The sequence below is a fragment of the Rhinolophus sinicus genome, linkage group LG05 (assembly GCF_036562045.2).
Source record: "Rhinolophus sinicus isolate RSC01 linkage group LG05, ASM3656204v1, whole genome shotgun sequence".
Taxonomy (NCBI): Eukaryota; Metazoa; Chordata; class Mammalia; order Chiroptera; family Rhinolophidae; genus Rhinolophus; species Rhinolophus sinicus.
In genome coordinates this window covers 20,848,015-20,866,370 of record NC_133755.1, presented here as the reverse complement: position 1 = coordinate 20,866,370, position 18,356 = coordinate 20,848,015, and the positions used below count along the sequence as shown (strand labels likewise).

The following is an 18,356-nucleotide window of genomic DNA, read 5'->3' as shown; positions in this document are numbered from 1 at the left end:
GCCCTTCCATGGAACTGTAAAACACATTTCAACATAAATCTCTGTTATGTTCCTGTTGAAAACTTTAGCCCACACAACTCCTCCATGAAAGCATGTTGTTTCCTGGATATAGAGAAACCCTTATTTTAGAAGAATGCAAGGTGAGAATGACGAATAGATGTAATTGTTAATGACAGGAATTCCTTTGATTGCAGACCCTGAAGCAATCAGACAAAGACAGCATTTTAGATGATTTTGCATGACACAACTCTCAGGAATTCATGCTCCTATCTCTCCAATTCTATTGGAGTCACCACTCGAGCTGAGATGCTGCTGGCTTATGATGCTTTTCAGGTTCTTCCTTGGATCTTTGGACAGTAAGCACCATGTCTTACTCATTTTTGTACTCGTGGGATTAGTCATGGTTTATTTATCATCAGCACTTCCTTCTTTCCTAACAGAAATCTTGCTTCCACCTCTTGGAAGGAAATATGCTATTCTCCCCAGCAGTCATTTTTCTCTGTCATGAGCAACATAATGGCAAACTTTCTGCCAAAAAAAGATAGGCCATGTCACAAGTCAAAAGGAGAAAAGCAAAGCAAACAAACATACAAATAAAAAAAACAGGTTAACAAGCCAAAAGAGACAAGTAGAGGTAAAACTGTAAGACGCTTGGGAGAAAATGTCAGGAATGAAGTAAGGGTGAGGAAGAGGAATGGTTAGAAAATACATTCCATAGTCACATATCGATTTGGACAAGTTTAATAATGCCAGGGACACAATTAAGAACAGAGGCCAAAAACAAGACATGTACACTAGGAGACTTGGAAACAAAAAAGTCTAGGCAACATTTTTATCTGTCAGGGAACCAGATTAGCAGCTAAAAGAGAAATGAAGAAACAAATGATACTCTAGACTTCTTTTTTTGTTTGTTTATTTTCTCTCTTTGGACAGTCTTTGAGGGAATAGTTCATAACTTCATAATTGTGTGATTTCTGAGCATACCAGGAAAGCCAATCATGCCAAAACAATCTTCTCCCCCAGCCCATGCCTTATTATTAATAGATGAAATTCTATGCTTCAAGGTCTATGTTTTGTAATTGAATCAATGGCACTTGACAATTAAACCGTTATCAATCTTTTCATATGAGTATATTAGGTTATCAGATTTTTCCCAACGGTCCTGAGTGAAAACATGTTACGAAAAAAGAAGTGACAGTGCTGGGTTAATGGGCGTTTCATAAACTTGCTAGAGAAATGCCAAAATGTACTACTTGCCTAACTGAAACATTATGTGCCTGTCATGTATAAGTGTGTCCCAAGTATTGCCCTAGCATGAGTCCAAGTGCCGTAGGATCTATTCCCCTGGACCAATATTAGATCAGAGAAGGTGGGGTAGAGAAGACAATCATCAGAAGGAAGGCTGATGGAGGGAGGCTCCTGCTTCTGCTTCCATTTAACTTCTGTCCAACCAAGATTCAGTGACCAATTCTGCCCCAAGACTGGGGCAATATCTTGGACCCACTTTAGGTATTTTGTGAGCCCTTGGAGTTTGTTGCAATAACTTTGCTCCTTCCTTGTTTGGTTTTCTATGATTAAGCAATTGCCTTACATCCTAATACCACTAAGGACTGGTTCTCTGTCTGAGACCTCTTTTCCTAAGAGACTGATGTCAGCCTTACGTCTACCACCTTTCCGGGAATCCAGATGTGCTCTGTGGCCAGATCACCACTGCTGTTTTGAACCCTCTCTGATGTTGCCTGTCCACCTGGAGCTTGACCTTGATGTAGTTCTGAATCTTTTCACCTTCACCAACACCAGACCATCATGCCCTCATGCCTGACGTCCATGATCTTCCAGGGCCTCCCAAGCCCTTCCCATATATAACATACTTCGCCAGGTCAAGTTCACTTGGGTTATGGGTTAGAAATAAATGTCCTTGAAATTCTAATTAGCTCTCTGATAACTTAGGAAAATGCCTTCCTGTGGAAAAAGTAGCTTGTCTGTTTTTATTTCCAAACTTCATAGTGAATCTCTTTAAGAATATTTTCCTATGACACTCTAAAATATTTTGAATGTGAAGGAATTAACTTAGGTCTTAGAATTTACTTTGGAAACTTGGAGATGATTTTTATTATGAGATAGCCCACAAAGCTTCTTTTTATTATCTTTGTTTGGGGATAAATTTCTAACACTTGAAAATTACATATGGAACAACCAATTTTTTTTCTTTCGTTCTTCTGAACTTGGTATTGTTCTTTTCCCCAGTCACGAATCAAATCCCTTCTCTTAACATTGGTGGAGCCTAGTTTTGGAAACATAGCCAACTGAAAGAAATCAAGTGGGAAAAACCTCAGAGAATAGTAGAACCAGTCAACTGATTTTACAAAGTTTCAGTGCTGCCATAGCCACCAGGACCTCAAATCCCTCTGTATAGAGTTGCTAGACATAACCCTTGCCAGAGCTATAATATCTGATGGTTTTCTTGTTTTATTCTTATATCTGCAAAAAATGGAATCAATGCATGGAGTGCTTAGAACTTACCCACAAGTATTTCAGTAGTTTTTCCCTTTCCTAGATGTGTTGGCACAAAACAGTTTGACTTGTTTTTTAATGTATCAAATTAAATAACTTAAAGGACCTGTGTGAGCATAAATTAACACTGTGAGAAATTATTATGTACTATACATGACACCTTAACTTATTCCTCAACCAGATTTCTTCATTTATTGTATCACTGCCTGAAATTCCAATAATGGGGGATTCATTTGGGTAAGGAGTTTTCTATTTTATTTTTTTCAAGATTTTTATTAAAAATATAGCTAACATACAATATTATATTAATTTCAGGGATACACCATAATTATTCAACATTTATATACCTAAAGAAGTGATCACCATGGTGATCCAGCAACCATCTGACTCTGTACCTCGCTATCACAATATTATTGACTATATTCCCCATGCTGTATATTATATCCCCATGAATTATTTGCTTCATACCTTGAAATTGGACCTCTTATTCCCCTTCACCTTTTCCTCCCTTTTTAATTTTTCAATTATGGTCAACATTCAATATTCTTTTATATTAATTTCAGGTGCACAGCATAGTGGTTAGACATTTATATAACTTAAGAAGTGATCCCCTGGCTAGTCTAGTACCCACCTGGCACTATGCATAGTTATTACCATATTATTGACTATATTCCCTATGCTTTACTTTTCACATCCCGATGACCATTTTGTAACTACCAATTTGTACTTCTTAATCCCTTTGCCTTTTTCGCCCTGTCCCACAACCTCTTCCCATCTATCACCCCTACAAATCTACTGCATCCATCTGATGCCATACATACTTATTACAATATTATTGACTATATTTCTTATGCTATACCCTGCATCCCCATAACTACTTTTTAACAATCAATTTGTACTTCTTAATCCCGTCCCCTTTTCTCACCCACACCCCAAACCACCTCCCATCTGGCAACCATCAAAATGTTTTCTGTATCTATGAGTTTGTTTCTGTTTTTTGTTGTTGTTGTTGATTTTGTTATTTAGATTCCATATATAAGTGAAATGACATTGCATCTGTCTTTTTCTGTCTGACACTTCACTCGGCACAGTACCACCCATGTCCATCCATGTGGCCACAGATGGCGAGAACCCATTCCCTTCCATGGTAATAGCTGAGTAATAGTCCATTGTATATATGTACTAACTCCTCTTTATCCATTCGTCCATCAATGTCAGGCTTCCTCCACATCTTAGCCACTGTAAACAATGCTGCAATGAATATATGGATGCACAGGTACCCTCAAAGTAGCGTTTTGGGTTTCTTTGGATAAATACCTAGAAGTGGGGTTACTGAGTCCTTCTTTGCCTCTTGTTATAGCCTTTGTTTTCAAGTCTGTTTTGTCTGGTATAAGTATTGCTATCCCAGCTTTTTTGTTTGTTTCCATTTTCATGAAATAACTTTTCTGTCCCTCTCTTTCTCTGTGTGTCTGTCTTTCAATCTGAAGTGAGTATCTTGTAGGCAGCATATGCTGTGTTTCCCCGAAAAAAAGACCTACCCGGACCATCAGCTCTAATGCGTCTTTTGGAGCAAAAATTAATGTAAGACCTGGTCTTATTTTACTGTAAGACCAGGTAATATAATATAATATAATATAATACCCGGTCTTATATTAATTTTTGCTCCAAAAGACACATTAGAGCTGATGGGCCGGCTAGGTCTTATTTTCGGAGAAACATGGTGTAAGGGTTTTATTTTCTTATCCATTCAGTCCTCCTATCCTTTGATTGGAGCATTTAATCCATTTACATTTAAAGTAATTGTTGATAAGTATGTAACTATTGCCACTTTATTTTTCATAATTTTGACTTTTTATTTTCTCCTATCTTAAGGAAGTCCCTCTAGCATTCCTTGTAATACTAGTTTGGTGGTGATAAATTCCTTTAGCTTTTTTTTTTTGTCTGGGAAGCTCTTTATCTGTCCTTTGATTTTAAATGATAGCCTTGCTGGGTAGAGTACCCTTGGTTGTAGGTCCTTGCTTTTTATCACGCAAAATATTTTGTATCAATCCCTTCTGGCCTGTAACACTTCTGTTGAGAAATCAGCTGACAATCTCATAGGGCCTCATTTATAAGTTACCAATTGCCTTTTTCTTGCTGCTTTTAGAATTCTGTTTGTCTTTAACCTTTGTCATTCTAATTATAATGTATCTTGGTGTGGGCATGTTTGAGTTCATCTTGTTTGGGACTCTCTGTACTTCCTGGACTTGTATGTTTAGTTCCTTTGCTACATTAGGAAAGTTTTCAGTCATTTCTTCAAATAGGTTCGCAATCCCTTGCTTTCTCTCTTCCGGTACCCCTATGATGTGAATGTTGTTACGCTTGATGTTGTCCCAGAGGTCTCTTAAACTATTCTCATTTTTTTTTTTTTTGGGGGGGGGTATTTTCTGCTACCTTGTCTTCCAGATCGCTGATTTGAGCCTCTGCTTCTTCTAGCCTGCTGGTGATTCCTTCTAGTGCATTCTTTATTTCAGTTATTGTATTCTTCACTCCTGACTGGTTCACTTTTTATGGTTTCTATGTCCTTTTCGATGCTTACTATCTCTCTGTTGAAGTTTTCATGAAGTTCGCTGAGCATCCTTATAGCCAATGTTTTGAACTCTGTGTCTGGTAGATTGCTTGCCTCCATTTCATTTAGTTATTTTCTGCAGTTTTCTTCTATTCTTTCATTGGAACGTGTTTCTTCATTTTGTCTGCCTCTCTGTACTTGTTTCTATGTATTAGGTAGATCTGCTTTGTCACCCAATCTTGGCTGGGTGGCCTTATGTATTAATAGTAGGTGCCATATGGGGCCCTGGCACTGTCTCCCTGGTTACCTGCTCTGAGTGCTTCAGAAGTGTCCCTTGTGTGGGTTATATGTGCCATCCTGTTATAGTTGAGCCCTGATTGCTATTGGCATATCAGTGGGTGGCATTGGCCCACATGCTAATAGGCTGTGAGGTCTGGTCATGTCCACAGCTTATGGGCTGCTATGTGGGGGGCTTACCCCACTGAGTGGGATTTGCCCCAGCAGTCTCGTGTGCCTGTTGAGTGTGTGCCACTTGTGGGGCTCATGGGCAGTGGGAGTGGTCTGGTGCAGGCCCAGGTCATGCACTGCCTGTGACTGACCAGGGACTACCTGATAGAAGCTACAAAGCAATCCATTGTTGTTTGCTGCCTGTGCTAAAGTTGGAGGCATGTGGGAGCACCAGTACTGGGCCTGGGGTAGATCAGCAAAATGCCAGGACACCCTAAAACCTGCTACCACCTGCTGGCTCCCTTAAGGTTCAGCCACTGATAAAGCCTCATGTGGTATGTTCGTTGGGTGAAGCAGGGTCTCATGGAGTCATGAGTGGGAAGAGTTGTGGTCACCAGGTTAACATAGACTCTGGCTTGGTACCAGTGCTGAGCCTGGATCACCTCAGCAAAGGTTTCAGAGCACACTAAGGCCAGTTACCACTTACCTGGGGCTTGTAGACTCTGATAGTTTTCCAAGAAAGAGTGCAATGTTGGCAAGGCTAGCTGCAGGGGATGGGGTGGGGTGGGTAGTGCTTCCAGCACTGGGAGAGTTGGATGGGGTTGGGTCCCAGCAGAGCTCACAGAACAATTCACATTCAGATTTGGCCATGGGAATGGGAGGAGGGCTCAACACAGGAAAGGTGGCACCCACCTGCCAGCCACAGCGGAGGACAAACTCACAGAGGTAAAATGGCGACTGCCCTCCAACCCTAGCCCTGAAGCCACACACCTGTCTGCCCCCCCGTATGACTCCAACACCCTCTGATTCACCATCCCTTTGATGGAGCTCAGGGTAGTGCCTGCGAGTGAGAGAGTCTGTGTGCAGACTGTTTAAGTTTCCCTCAGCCTTCCATTCCACCCGGATGGTTGGAATCCCCACTGTTTTTCACAGCCAGTTATTGTGGGGGCTCTTCTTCCCAGTACCAGTACTTTGTACTGGGAGCTTGGTGTGGGGGGCTGGGGTCCCTCGCTCCTCAGGGGGTCCTCTGCAGCCAAAATATTCCCCTGATTCTCAAATGCCACATTGAGGTTTGGGACCAGCCCATTTCACATCTCCACTCCTCCCAGTCTCAACGTGGCTTCTTCTTTATATCCTTAGTTATAAAACTTCAATTCAGCCAGACTTCAGATGGTTCTCCAGGTTGACTGTTCTATAATTTAGTTGTAATTTTAATGTGTTCCCAGAAGGAAGCATTCACAGTGTTTATCTGTTCCGCCATCTTGAGTAGTTGACTACATTAAAAAAATGCAACTACCTACAGTAAGGTTAAGGATTTGTGAGCAAGTCACACATTCATGAGAACTAGTTCAATCAGATTGCTTTCCAGTGTCCTGAAGGAATAAGAATTGTGATTGGAGGGAAAAGAAGGAGCTACTTTAGAGAGGGGACTTAGGTTTGTGGAAAGGGGAGGCTTGTGTAGGGCACTTGGACTCTTGGAAAGTACCAGGAAGTAGGGCACTCATCCCGGAAGTGGGGCAAGAAGGTGCAGGAGACAAACTTGACCTTTAAATGCTTGCTCAAGGCACGTCCCAAACAGGGTCACAGAAAGTCATAACAGAAAGATAAAGATGACTAATTCTCTTTCTTGCCAAGGCATTACTGGAACAAGCTTTATTTGCGTATTGTTCTAAGAAAATGATTGGATTTGTATATCATCACAAAGCCCTTAGTGCTCCCCTCCCTTCCAGGGAACACACAATGGGAGGAACCAATGCTCTGGAGGTGGGAACTCAGACTCTCTGCCAAGCCCCAGTGCATAGAAAGGACCATATATATATATAAGGGTGGTCTGGGGCAGCGGTCTTCTGATTGCATTGGGAGTAGAGACTGTCCAGTTATTTAAAGAAGCAAGATCTCCTGTGCAGGTAAATTTCTTTAGCTCCAAGGGTGGGTCCAATTTATACCAGAGCCTGTCGGGGCCTCTGCAGGGTCTGGGTTCAGAAGGTGAGAGAAAGATAGTTGCTGCTCCTGGTTTGAGCTATGCAGGTCAGAGTGTTTCTGGAAAGAGCTCTGGAGTCTGGAGATTTCAATTTATTCTCAGCTTTGCTATCGGTTATCAGTGAGATCTTAAGGAATAAACTTCAGCCCTTAGGCTTCAGTTTTCTCATTAAACAAGGGGGTCTTTTGGCCTGAGTGATCCCTGGGGTCCTGTCAGCTCTGATTTATTTTAATGGTCATTTGATGGAATTTCTGATGCTGCTGGGTATTGTCATTTCCCAGGGTTCAGACCCTTCCAGGGATCTTCTGAGACGCCTCAGTTTTGGAAGGGTTCTGGAGGTGGCCTGTAGCCTTGATATTCCAGGAGAAAGGCTGTTCTCTAGATGCTAATAGGCAGTGACATTGGTTTGATTTCCTTTGTGAAATCAGATGTGAAGAAGACACAGATGACAATGCTCAGTCTGTGACAGCAAAATAGTCCTTCACATGATAGCTGTCATGGTGGGGTTGAAGTATGTGTGTGTTGAGGGGGCAGGGCAGGGGCCTGCTTAGATGAGAAATCTAGAAATCACCATGGTTGGAGCAGTTTTCTGGTCTCTGGGCATCCAAAATCACGAATTGAGGCTCTGGATGACTTCTGAAGGAAGGCGGTCAGCTCAGCTTTTAACCCTCTTCTGTGGAGACACAGAGAGATATTGTTTGTTTGGGTGTGATACAGCCTGGATATGGGTTAAACACTTTTGGTTTAGAAATGCCAGATATAGTCTACAATATACTGGAAATGTGATTCTAGCTGGAGCCAGTGGAATGGACCTAAGTTTTTGGATCCGACAGGGTAAGAGAGTATCTTTCATTTTCTAGTCCACTGCAGAAAAATCAAGAAAGGATTCTTAAGTGAGTTGGGTACCAACCATTAAACAGAATAAGCACCTTGCAGGGAAGAAAAGAAGGCCTTCTCTAGTGTGACAGACCAGCCATTGAACTGTGACTTCCTTGGGGGCAGAAATTCTAATTGATTGCTACCCCTACCATCTAGGGCAACACCTGGCCCATGGAGAAGCTCTTAATAAAGCCTTATTTAAATAAATTGCATCTATCATTTTTCAAATTCCCTTCTAAATCTCTCTCCAGACCATCAAAACAATCAATAGAAAAGAAGAGAATTGATTTAACTAGTAGTGGTATAATTGGTTTTATGATTAATCTTTCTACCCCAAGGGTAACCACTAAGCTGACTTGTAACACAGATTGGTTTTGCCTTTTTTTTTTTTTTTAACGTATGTACTGAATCATAAGAGTTTCTGTGTCTGGAGTTTTCACTCAGTACTATATTTGTGAATTCCATCCATACTGTAATGTGTAGTTCTTGTTTGTTCATTCTCAGTGCTTTATAGTATTTTATACCCAATATTATTGAATCCATGTTCATGAGCATGTGGGTAGTTCTCGGTTTAGGGCTATTTTGAATAGTGTTGTTATAAATATTCTTGTACATGTCTTCTGGTGCATAAATTTAAGCTTTTCTTTTGGGTAATACCCAGAAATGGAATTTTTGTGTCATATGTTCGTGCGTGTGTGTGTGTGTGTGTGTGTGTGTGTGTGTGTGTGTATGCTGGAGGGCCAGAGAAGGGAAACGAGCTGAGCTTTGAAGAAGGGATGCAATTCAAACCAGGGAGAGCAAGAAACATCTTGTGTTTGTATATGGGTGCAAGGTGTGTTGGGATAGAGCAGAGAGTGTGCACTGCAGGTTGTTTATAGGGAAAGGGGCTGAAACACGGAGAGACCAACCCTCTGGGTTGAGGTCATGAATTGTGGGATGTGAGAAGAGTGATGTGGCAAAGTCAGTCAGAAGGTAAATGCAGGAACAGGAGGAAGAAAGGCTGCCTCTGTCTGATGAGTAATGCAGCTCAAAGTCTGACTCTTTAAGATGCAAATAGTCCTGAAAAATAAGAGGAACAAATTTACGTCTGTTTTAAGACTCTTTCCTATTCAAATGTGTTTTGAAATGTTCAGAAAACAGAAAAATCAAAATGGTTGGTCCTTTAAAAATGTGGAATGTTGGTGAAGAAATAAGAATAGGAAACGACCTAAGGTTAGTGTGCTGCTGACTCCTGGGTGGGGCCTGTGAAGACCAGAAGCAGGCTGGGGGGATACAGTCATCCCACTGAGGTTGTGCTCAAGGAGCTGGTAAGAAAGAAAAGAAGAGGGTGTACCAAGCAGATGCCCAGGGCTCACTCTGGTCACGCTGGCAGGCCAAGAGCCCATGGGCACTGCTCAGAGGCCTTATCTGTACACAGGGCACTGAACAGGGTGACGGCTAAGTTACCACTAGCCTGATATTTGATTCATCTGTAAGGAGTGACATCAGGGTCTGGCTGCCACACAGGCCAAGTGAAGCTCCCTAAGCCCAAGGAACTGTGTCTCCACTACACAGGAATTCAAGGTGCACACTCACATTCTGGGAGGGTCGGGGTGTCTGTACTTCTACAAAGATTTGTGGCTATGCAGTGTCTCATGGAGTCAGATGGAAAACAGTTAGGAGTGGGTAGGGAGCTCAGCCAGCCGAGGTTTTACGTCTCCAAATAGGCACGCAATCATCACCAGCTAAGGCAGGGGGCTTCCTGCCTCCCCCACCACCTCTGACTACTCCCAAGGTGCACGTTCCTTTTGGAGATTCCATCCTCTTTGAAGGCTGACCTTGATTTTACTTTGTTTCGCAGGGGCTCTTTGCCCTGCATCCCACATACCCGCCCCCACTCCAGAAAAGAGCCCCCAAACAAGTCTGGATCAGAACGGGGGCTGTTAAGGAGGCCCCTGAAAGCACACCTCAACCTAAATCAGTTCTCAGAGTTGTGATCAGAACAACAGAAGAGCAGCCCAGTGATTGACAGTTCACAAAAAGTTTTCACATCCTTTATCTCATTTTAGCTTCCCATCAGGAGGGGCAGGGAGGGCAGGTTTTATCATTCTTTCCATTTCACAAATGAAGAAACATCTATCCATTTATTCGTTCAGTCAGCCAGTCAGCAAACATTTATCAAGCATGTGTTTACTCATGATACAACGCTGGGCTCTGTGAATCCAGCAAAAGATATATACCATTCTTGCTTTTAATAGCTCATAGTGGACCCGTTATTGTTTCCTGAAAGACAGATGTCTTCCCTAATAAATGAAGATGAGTGCTTGGAGTATTCTGTTGAAAACGAAATATAAGTGTTAACAAATATCTAAATAGCAAAAACTTTCAGGATTCTTTTAAACCATTAATTTTGCAAAATCATTCCCTCTTTTATGAACAGGTCATGATGTGTAATAGAGATGTGGGTTTTCCTATTCGTAATGGGTACCCATAAAACCACCTAACAGCTGCCCAGGAATGTCTGGTATCATTATATCTAAAAAATGAATTAGAGACTTTAGCAGAGAAAATGTCAGTCTTTATCTTCAAGTCTTTTTGAGACACAAATGTAACCATGAATGTTCAGAACCTGCAAAAAAAAAAAAAAAAAAAAAAAGGAAGAAAGAAAGAAATTAGAGATAAGATTCTGCTGTACTCATATAAATTCTTAATGATAGACTCAATTAACCACATTTTATTCTATAAATTCCTACTTGAAGCTTAACCCTGTGCCCAACTCTGTGCAACAACAATCTACCTGAGTTAGAGCTTTAAGCAAACTTATCTGTAAAGGAGCCGCCAGTAAATATTTAGGTTTGTGGGCCACATGATCTCTGTTGTAACTATTCAACTCTGTTGTTGTAATGTATGTTGGAAAAGCAGCCATAGACAATACATGAACGGGAAAGTGTGACTGTGTTTCAATAAAATTTATTTATAAAAACCAGTGGTGGGCCAGACTTGGCCCAGGGGCCATAGTTTGCCAACCCCTGCTTTAGAGCTTTTTAAAGCCACTTCACATTGTTTTCTCTTTTGAGTCCTGAGAGTAGACACAGTAGGTGTCCTGTCCATTTTACAGGTAAGGAAACCAGTTCAGAGGGGGTAAGGTGTCTGCCCATGCCCACACAGGTAAGAGCTGGCAAACCTGCCATCTGCCGGCTTTTCTGGTTCTACATCCAGCAGTCCATGACCACTGAACACCACCCATTACACAAGAAAAGTAAAGTCCTTGCCCAAGATAAATCAGGCAGGGCCCACAGTTAGTCTTATTCTTTTGTTCTGACTGTCAAGAGCAGGGAATTGATTGGTTTTTCAATCTGATGCTTTTTGTCATGCAGACAGAGCCATTGCACAAGGAGCCTAGATTTCTCTTCCAATTTCACCTTGGGCAACTTAGTGGGTTGTGGCAAGATGCCAGACTTCTCTGGAAATCAGTCATCCGTGGGAGGATGCTACAGGTTCATAGCACCTGTGAGCAAGGATGTAGTTCTTACGTCTTTTGTTTCCTTTCCAGAGCCCCTAGTCTATCCTTATTAGATGACCAAAGACCAGGTGTATGTGTCTAGCATGGACACAGGGTCTGGCACAGTGAACATCTAAATGAACAGAACATCAGAGCAGGGACTCGAGGCCTGGAATAGACGAAGGTGGCTCGCCTGGTCATCCTTTTTAGTGTCCCCCAGCCAGTTAGCGCTCAGAGGCTTCCTCTGGATCACGAGCAGCAGGGAAACCACTCATATCTCACCGTCGCAAAGCTTGCCCTAGCCCCTGACATAGATAGACAAGCCAAGCACAGTCAATATGGAGAAAGGGAAGATTGAGGCTCTGCCCCACTCCGCTGAGTACAAATGAATCCTGACATGAAGAACAGGACCGAGGAGTCTTACGCTGTCTGGGGGCCGAGGGAAGAATCTCAGCCACAGGCAGCCTCTAGGCTGCACACTCCACTATCTTGTGCCTCAGTTAGCTTTCCGTAATCACTTACATAGTATCATTTTATGAACCTGCTCCAACACACTTCACTTACAGTAGTTAAAATGAATTTCCAAATATGACCAAGAGCCATGTGGCCTTTTGCAGAGAGATGCAGTAATCTGGGAATGAGCCAATTTTACCCCCAGCTTGTAACATACAGAAGACATGTAAGAACTGCCAACCACCCACCTCTGGGTCTAGACTCTCCGTAAGGTAGCTTAGGGATATTTACAAAAAGAAGAGAGTTATGTGTGTGTGGACTCATTCTGAAATTTGGAGGGTGAAAGAATCTTGTGATGGGCATTTTGTCTTTGGAGCCCAGGTAAGAGGCAGCAAGGCTTCTCATGAGATGCAATGTTTTCAGGCTCAGAGAGGAACCCAAGTGTGACCCAGCTCTTGGTAGGGAGGTCACGAGCCTGGGTCAGGTTCTGAAGCCAAAGGACCTGCTACCACTTGTCATGTCACAAGCAGTGAAGGATTGCTGCTCAGGCTTGAAGGGACCAAAAAGCAAGACCTTGCCTTTATAGGGCCTCATGTTTGTTTCCAAATGTAAATGGGTTAGAAGAAACTTGTTGGGAAGGTAATAGGGCTGGGCTGGAGGAAGTTTTGCCTGATAATCTATATTAGGAAGAAAAACTCAAGGGAAAACACAGACCTAAGTACCAGCTTTTGGATTCCTATAACTCAGGTTAGAAGAGTGCTGGGTCTTCCACCAGGAAGTGTGTGTGACAACAAAGAACAGCTGAAATCAGACTGTCTTAATATCTTAACGTCAGAGAGAGGTAAGGGTGTGAGACACACAGCATTCTACCAGTATTAGTCCCCTGGGGGATAAACACCCAGGATGAGGCAGAGGAGCTTTCTGTACATGAATCACTCAGAGCAGAGCCCACAGTAGGGTTGGAGGACAGGCCCATTCCAGGACTGAGTCACTAGCTGTGTCTGATGAGCTAAGGACAAAACTAAGGGTAAGTGTTTAGAATGTTTTATAGCAATTGACCAAATAATTTTATTTCTGTTGAATCTGAAAAAAAAAAATTTTAGAGGAGGATTTTTACATATCTTTTTTAAAATTTCATTTTTCTATTCATTAATTTTCATTAAATTTCTGTGACAAAATGGAGATAAAAGAACACAGGTCTTTCACTGGTGATAATTTGAGAAGCACCAATTAAAGGGAGCAGTAGGGTGTCCCATGGGGTAGATGGTGAGTCAATAGACAGTCTGGATGAGGGGGGATCTCAGTGAAGGCCAGGCACCCAAGCAAGGAAGGCTTCCTGGAGGAGGGCTTCAAATTGGACTTTGGAGGATAGGCAAGATCTTGACAAATGGAGATGATCCTCAGATCACCCCTACAACTGTACAGGAGTAGGTGTTGGTATAGACGTGTTTGCAGGCTCTTTCTAGTGTGTACACATTTTGTTTCTTTCTCACAGGCTCATTTCTCTTTCTCACATTCTCTCCATCTTCCTCCTCCTTTCTGTGGGAATGGCAAAGTATTAACAGGAAGTGAGGAAACTGAACATCTGCTCTGTTTCAGGAACAACAGAGACCATCCAGGAATACCGCTGGGATCCGTATCTGTACCCTACAATGTCTGTGTGGCCACCTTTTCTAGGCAAATGGAAGCTAGGACAGAAGGAAACAATGGGGAGCTCTTCACAGGTCCCCAAACAGGACTACGAGACCCTGAAGAAACAGTGCCTGAGAGTCGGCTGCCTCTTTGAAGACACCAGCTTCCCGGCCACCTTGAGCTCCATTGGCAGGGGGCCCCTGCTGCAGAAGCTGCCTGCAGGCCTGCAGTGGAAGAGGCCTTGGGTAAGGGGCCAGGAAGGGGGCTTCCACACAACAAACACAAAATCTATCAACACAGACCTTCCTCCTAAGGGCTTTCAGATACTGGGATTTACTCTCTGTCATTGATCCCCATGTGAAGGGAACTGGGTAAGTCTTCACCTCCCCATTTTCCGGAGAAAACCAGGGGTGATCCTGAGAGGCGTCTAAAATGTAGCTCTCCCTCATGCCAGAAATACACAGAGCAGCTGCAGCCAAAAATACATCAACGTACTGTTTAACTACATCTGTGATGGCAAAGCATCCTGAGTCGCCACCAATACCATCTGTCAGAGGGACAAATTTGAACATATCATCACTCCCCTCCCCCCAAATCAGGCTCAGGAAACATGTGAATTAAGAAGCTATTAATCACTTTATAAAAGTAGTCTTCACTCTATAAATACGTCAACAATTCCTTTAAAAGGCAACTTTTCCATGTGTTCAAAAGCAGTTCATCTCCCCTAACCTTGATTTACATGCAAGATTGTGGAACACAGTTAACGAATAGAATGAAGTCAACCTGTGCTACAAATTCTCCCCTTTTCTGCTCCCTAATTAGCCATCACCATCAAAGCCTGCAGCTCCAAACTTATTAAATCCCTACTATGTGTAAGAGTCCCCAGAGTACCTCCTAAACTAAAGGGCGACCACAATTCTATTTCTCCCAGAAATCTTGGGAACTGCTGACATAGAGTTTGTCAGACACCTGACCTTGTGGGAACCGTGCCCGTACAAAGATTCAGGGATTTATTGCTTGCCATGAAGCAGAGACCACCCCCCAGGAACCCTCCCTCCCAGAGCATATCTCAGCATGGAAAGCCAAAGAATTCATTATAATGGAGGTTGGGGTGGAAAGGAGGAGTAGGGGGAGAATAAGAATGGGAAGATCTCCAGAAAAACTGGGAATTCCCTCTAAATGAATTGCTTCCATTTTTATCAGAAACTCCAAGAAAAGGCATTTTTGTGCTAGTGCTATTTATCAATATCTATGCAGAGTTCTCTAAGGCTCTGACTTACTTGAGCTTCAAGAAGGAACGCAAAATATGATGGGCAGAATCTGCAAAAAGTCTGCCAGATTTTTTGGTACAGCCCTGGTTTTCCATGTATTTTATACCTATGTCCCCGTAAGTGCAGTTTGAGGGTGTGGGACCCTATGGTCACTCACTGTAGCTCCAGGACAGCTTCTTGGTCAGAAAGACAATTCCGTCTGTTCCTGCAGGAACTGCACAGCAACCCCCAGTTCTATCCTGTCAAGGCCAAAAGGCTGGATCTGTGCCAGGGATTGGTAGGTAAGTCTGCACAGCCCCTGGGGACACACACCTGGCACCTGTGAGCCTGGCCTGGCCAAGGCAGAGTGGGGTGGGAAAGAGGGGAATCGAGAGATCCCAGTGCGGGGGGGGGGGGGGGGAATGGCCACCCTGAATTCCACCTTGCATGCTGTATCCTTTGCTGGGAAAGTGATAACAGTGGGTCCTGTGAGGATGCATGGGAAAGTCAAAACTTGCCTAATGATAACCTCGTTACCAGTTTACAGGTCTAAGTTTTGTCTTGGGAAAATGTGCTCACTCTACTTTCGTTCTCATAATGAGTACTTCTTAGCACACCAGTCACTAGACACCCCAGAATAGAGTCCAAGAAAGCCTATTCTCAACACAGTTTTCTTTTCAGAGTAATAGAAATAACCCTTGGCCATGAGGGAAGGCACAAGTGTCATGATACCCATTTCACAGACAGGGAAATGGAGTCCAGAGGGTTGAGGCTTTCCCAGAAAGACATAAATCAGTTACGGCAGGACTTAGAAGTTTGGTTGTGATTGGGTTCAAGTTCTTGAGGATGGAGCATTCAAGAAGCTGAAAGCTGATCCAGGAATATGGCCCAATTCTTGGTGTCAAGTCCAGATGCTAGCCAATGTCCTCCCCCTTCACCATACCCTTCTCCCTCACCCTCTTCCTCTCCGGTATATAATTCCCTTTTCCTAAACTGGGTTATAAGACCAGAGAGGATGCCCATGGCAGCAGGCATTGCTTGAATGCAGTAAATCCTCAGTAGATTCGTGCAGACACTTGTAGAATGTGCATGCATGTGAAGTACACCCATGCGGATACTGTGTGCTGTCTGGCTTAGGCGACTGCTGGCTCTTGGCTGCTTTGCAAGCTCTGACTTTGCACCAGGACATCCTGAGCCGGGTTGTTCCCCTGAATCAGAGTTTCACCGAGAAGTATGCTGGCATCTTCCAGTTCTGGGTGAGAGTCCTCCTGATACCCCAGCCTAGAGGTGGGCATAAGAAAGAAGGTTCTTGGAAGAGTCATGTCTCTGTCTGTTGGGCTGACACTCTTCCATGGCAGTCTTCACTCACCAGTGGGCACTCTCTCCTCCCAGTTCTGGCGTTTTGGGAAGTGGGTTCCTGTGGTAATAGATGACCGACTACCTGTGAATGAGGTTGGCCAGCTGGTCTTTGTCTCTTCCACGTATAAGAACTTGTTCTGGGGAGCTCTTCTGGAAAAGGCCTATGCTAAGTAAGACAACCACGAAAAATATTTTCCCTCCATTTCTCTCCCCTCCCCTCTCTCCCTACCCTTCCCCTCCCCTCCCCTCTCGCCCTTCCCTTCCCTTCCTTTCCCTTCCGTCCTCACTCCCCATCTCTCTGTCTCTCTCAGCAATGTTGAGGGAGGGCAAGAGGAGGCAGGTAAAGTTTATGAAGTGAGATACTGAGGCATGACTCAATGAATATGAAAGTGATATAGCCAGAGTCTTTTATGAAGGGGTCACCCCATCTGAACAAACCTTTAGGAATTTTGCCTTCCCTAATGGATGGAGTTGTTAACAGGAATAGGAACTCTGAGCATATACTTTCTCCTTTGTCCCTGGGATGGAAAGTAGGGGTAGCAGACACATGCTCAGGGAATAACCAAGCAAGGTGTTTACGAGGCCCATTGGGACCATCTTAGGTTGCAGTAGAAATGCCCCTCTCCTCTCTTCCCATGTTTACTCCTTCCTTGGGCAGGCTTTCTGGCTCCTATGAAGACTTGCAGCGTGGACAGGTGTCTGATGCCCTTTTGGATTTCACTGGAGGCGTGACAGTGACCATCAAACTAGCAGAAGCCCCTGGAAACCTCTGGGAAATCCTAACCCGGGCCACCTTCAGCAGAACTCTCATTGGCTGCCAGACCCACTTAGGGGTGAGACTGGGCTGTATGCTGGCAGGATTTCCTCATCCCCTGCTGTCTTCCTCTTCATCCATCAGTTGCTGCTCTCACGTCGGTGTGGGCCCCGAGACTTCCACAACTCCTGCACCTATAGTCCTGATGTTCAAACTAGAGCAGCCTCAGGGCAGGGAATTGTAGGACAGATAGTATGCAGAGAAGGGAGCTGACTATTACATGTCAACCACATGCATGGTATTTACTAGCATAGCTAGTCTTGACTGTCTAATTTAACGACAACCAAGAACTTGGACTGGAGTGGGGAACCCTGGGTTCAGCGGTGCCTCTACTAGTGACCATCGTGTCATCGCACATGGTGACTTAGTGGCTCTGAATCTGAGTTTGTCCTGTGTAAAATGGGGTTATAATCACTATAGAGCAGCAGCCCAACTTAAAGTCTCAGATGAGACTTGGGTGATGAAGAGCTAAGAAAACTGTACAGTCACACAGTGCAGCGTGGGTCTCTCCCACTCCCTCGTCATAACCCCTTGCTCTAGCCAAACAGGTCCCCATGACTCCTGGATAAGCTCTACACCACCGAAGACTGACAGGTACCTTGTCTCTACAGAACGAGAGGGTGCTGGAGAACGGGCTGGTGGACGGCCATGCCTATACTCTCATAGGAATCCGGAAGGTAGGTGGAACCATGCCCCTCTGTTTCCTTTCAGTCTCCCCCTTTCTCCCAGGGCTTCTGGCCAAGGTCTGTGGTCATCTTGGTGAATGTTATTATCTGTGCGGGTGGGTGGGGCTGGGGTGAATTCTCTGATGGGTCCTCCAGGGCCTGTCAAAGCAGGTGGTGGGCTTCCCCTACCTCTGCACCTATTTTCAGGGGTGAAGTGGTAAGTCCAGCCTTTGTCACCATCAATGCACCATCCCCCCCTTGTCTTCCCACAGGGAAGTCCCAGCCAATCGGCCATCTATCCCTGCTGTGCCTCACAACCCTTCCTTGATCTTC

At 44.0% G+C, this 18,356-nt stretch overlaps 1 protein-coding gene across 1 annotated transcript in view; it reads left to right on the top strand.

Annotated features, from left to right (window-relative positions):
* The first annotated feature begins 230 nt into the window (after positions 1-230).
* The window catches only part of CAPN14 (calpain 14), a 40,030-nt gene continuing 21,904 nt past the window's right edge, over positions 231-18,356 (top strand). Inside the window, exons 1-7 of the mRNA XM_019735271.2 lie at positions 231-356; positions 13,903-14,180; positions 15,418-15,487; positions 16,323-16,441; positions 16,578-16,714; positions 17,203-17,377; positions 17,970-18,035. Coding sequence (XP_019590830.2) covers positions 239-356; positions 13,903-14,180; positions 15,418-15,487; positions 16,323-16,441; positions 16,578-16,714; positions 17,203-17,377; positions 17,970-18,035 — 963 coding nt within the window. The 5' untranslated portion in view covers positions 231-238. The remainder of the gene's footprint in view (positions 357-13,902; positions 14,181-15,417; positions 15,488-16,322; positions 16,442-16,577; positions 16,715-17,202; positions 17,378-17,969; positions 18,036-18,356) is intronic.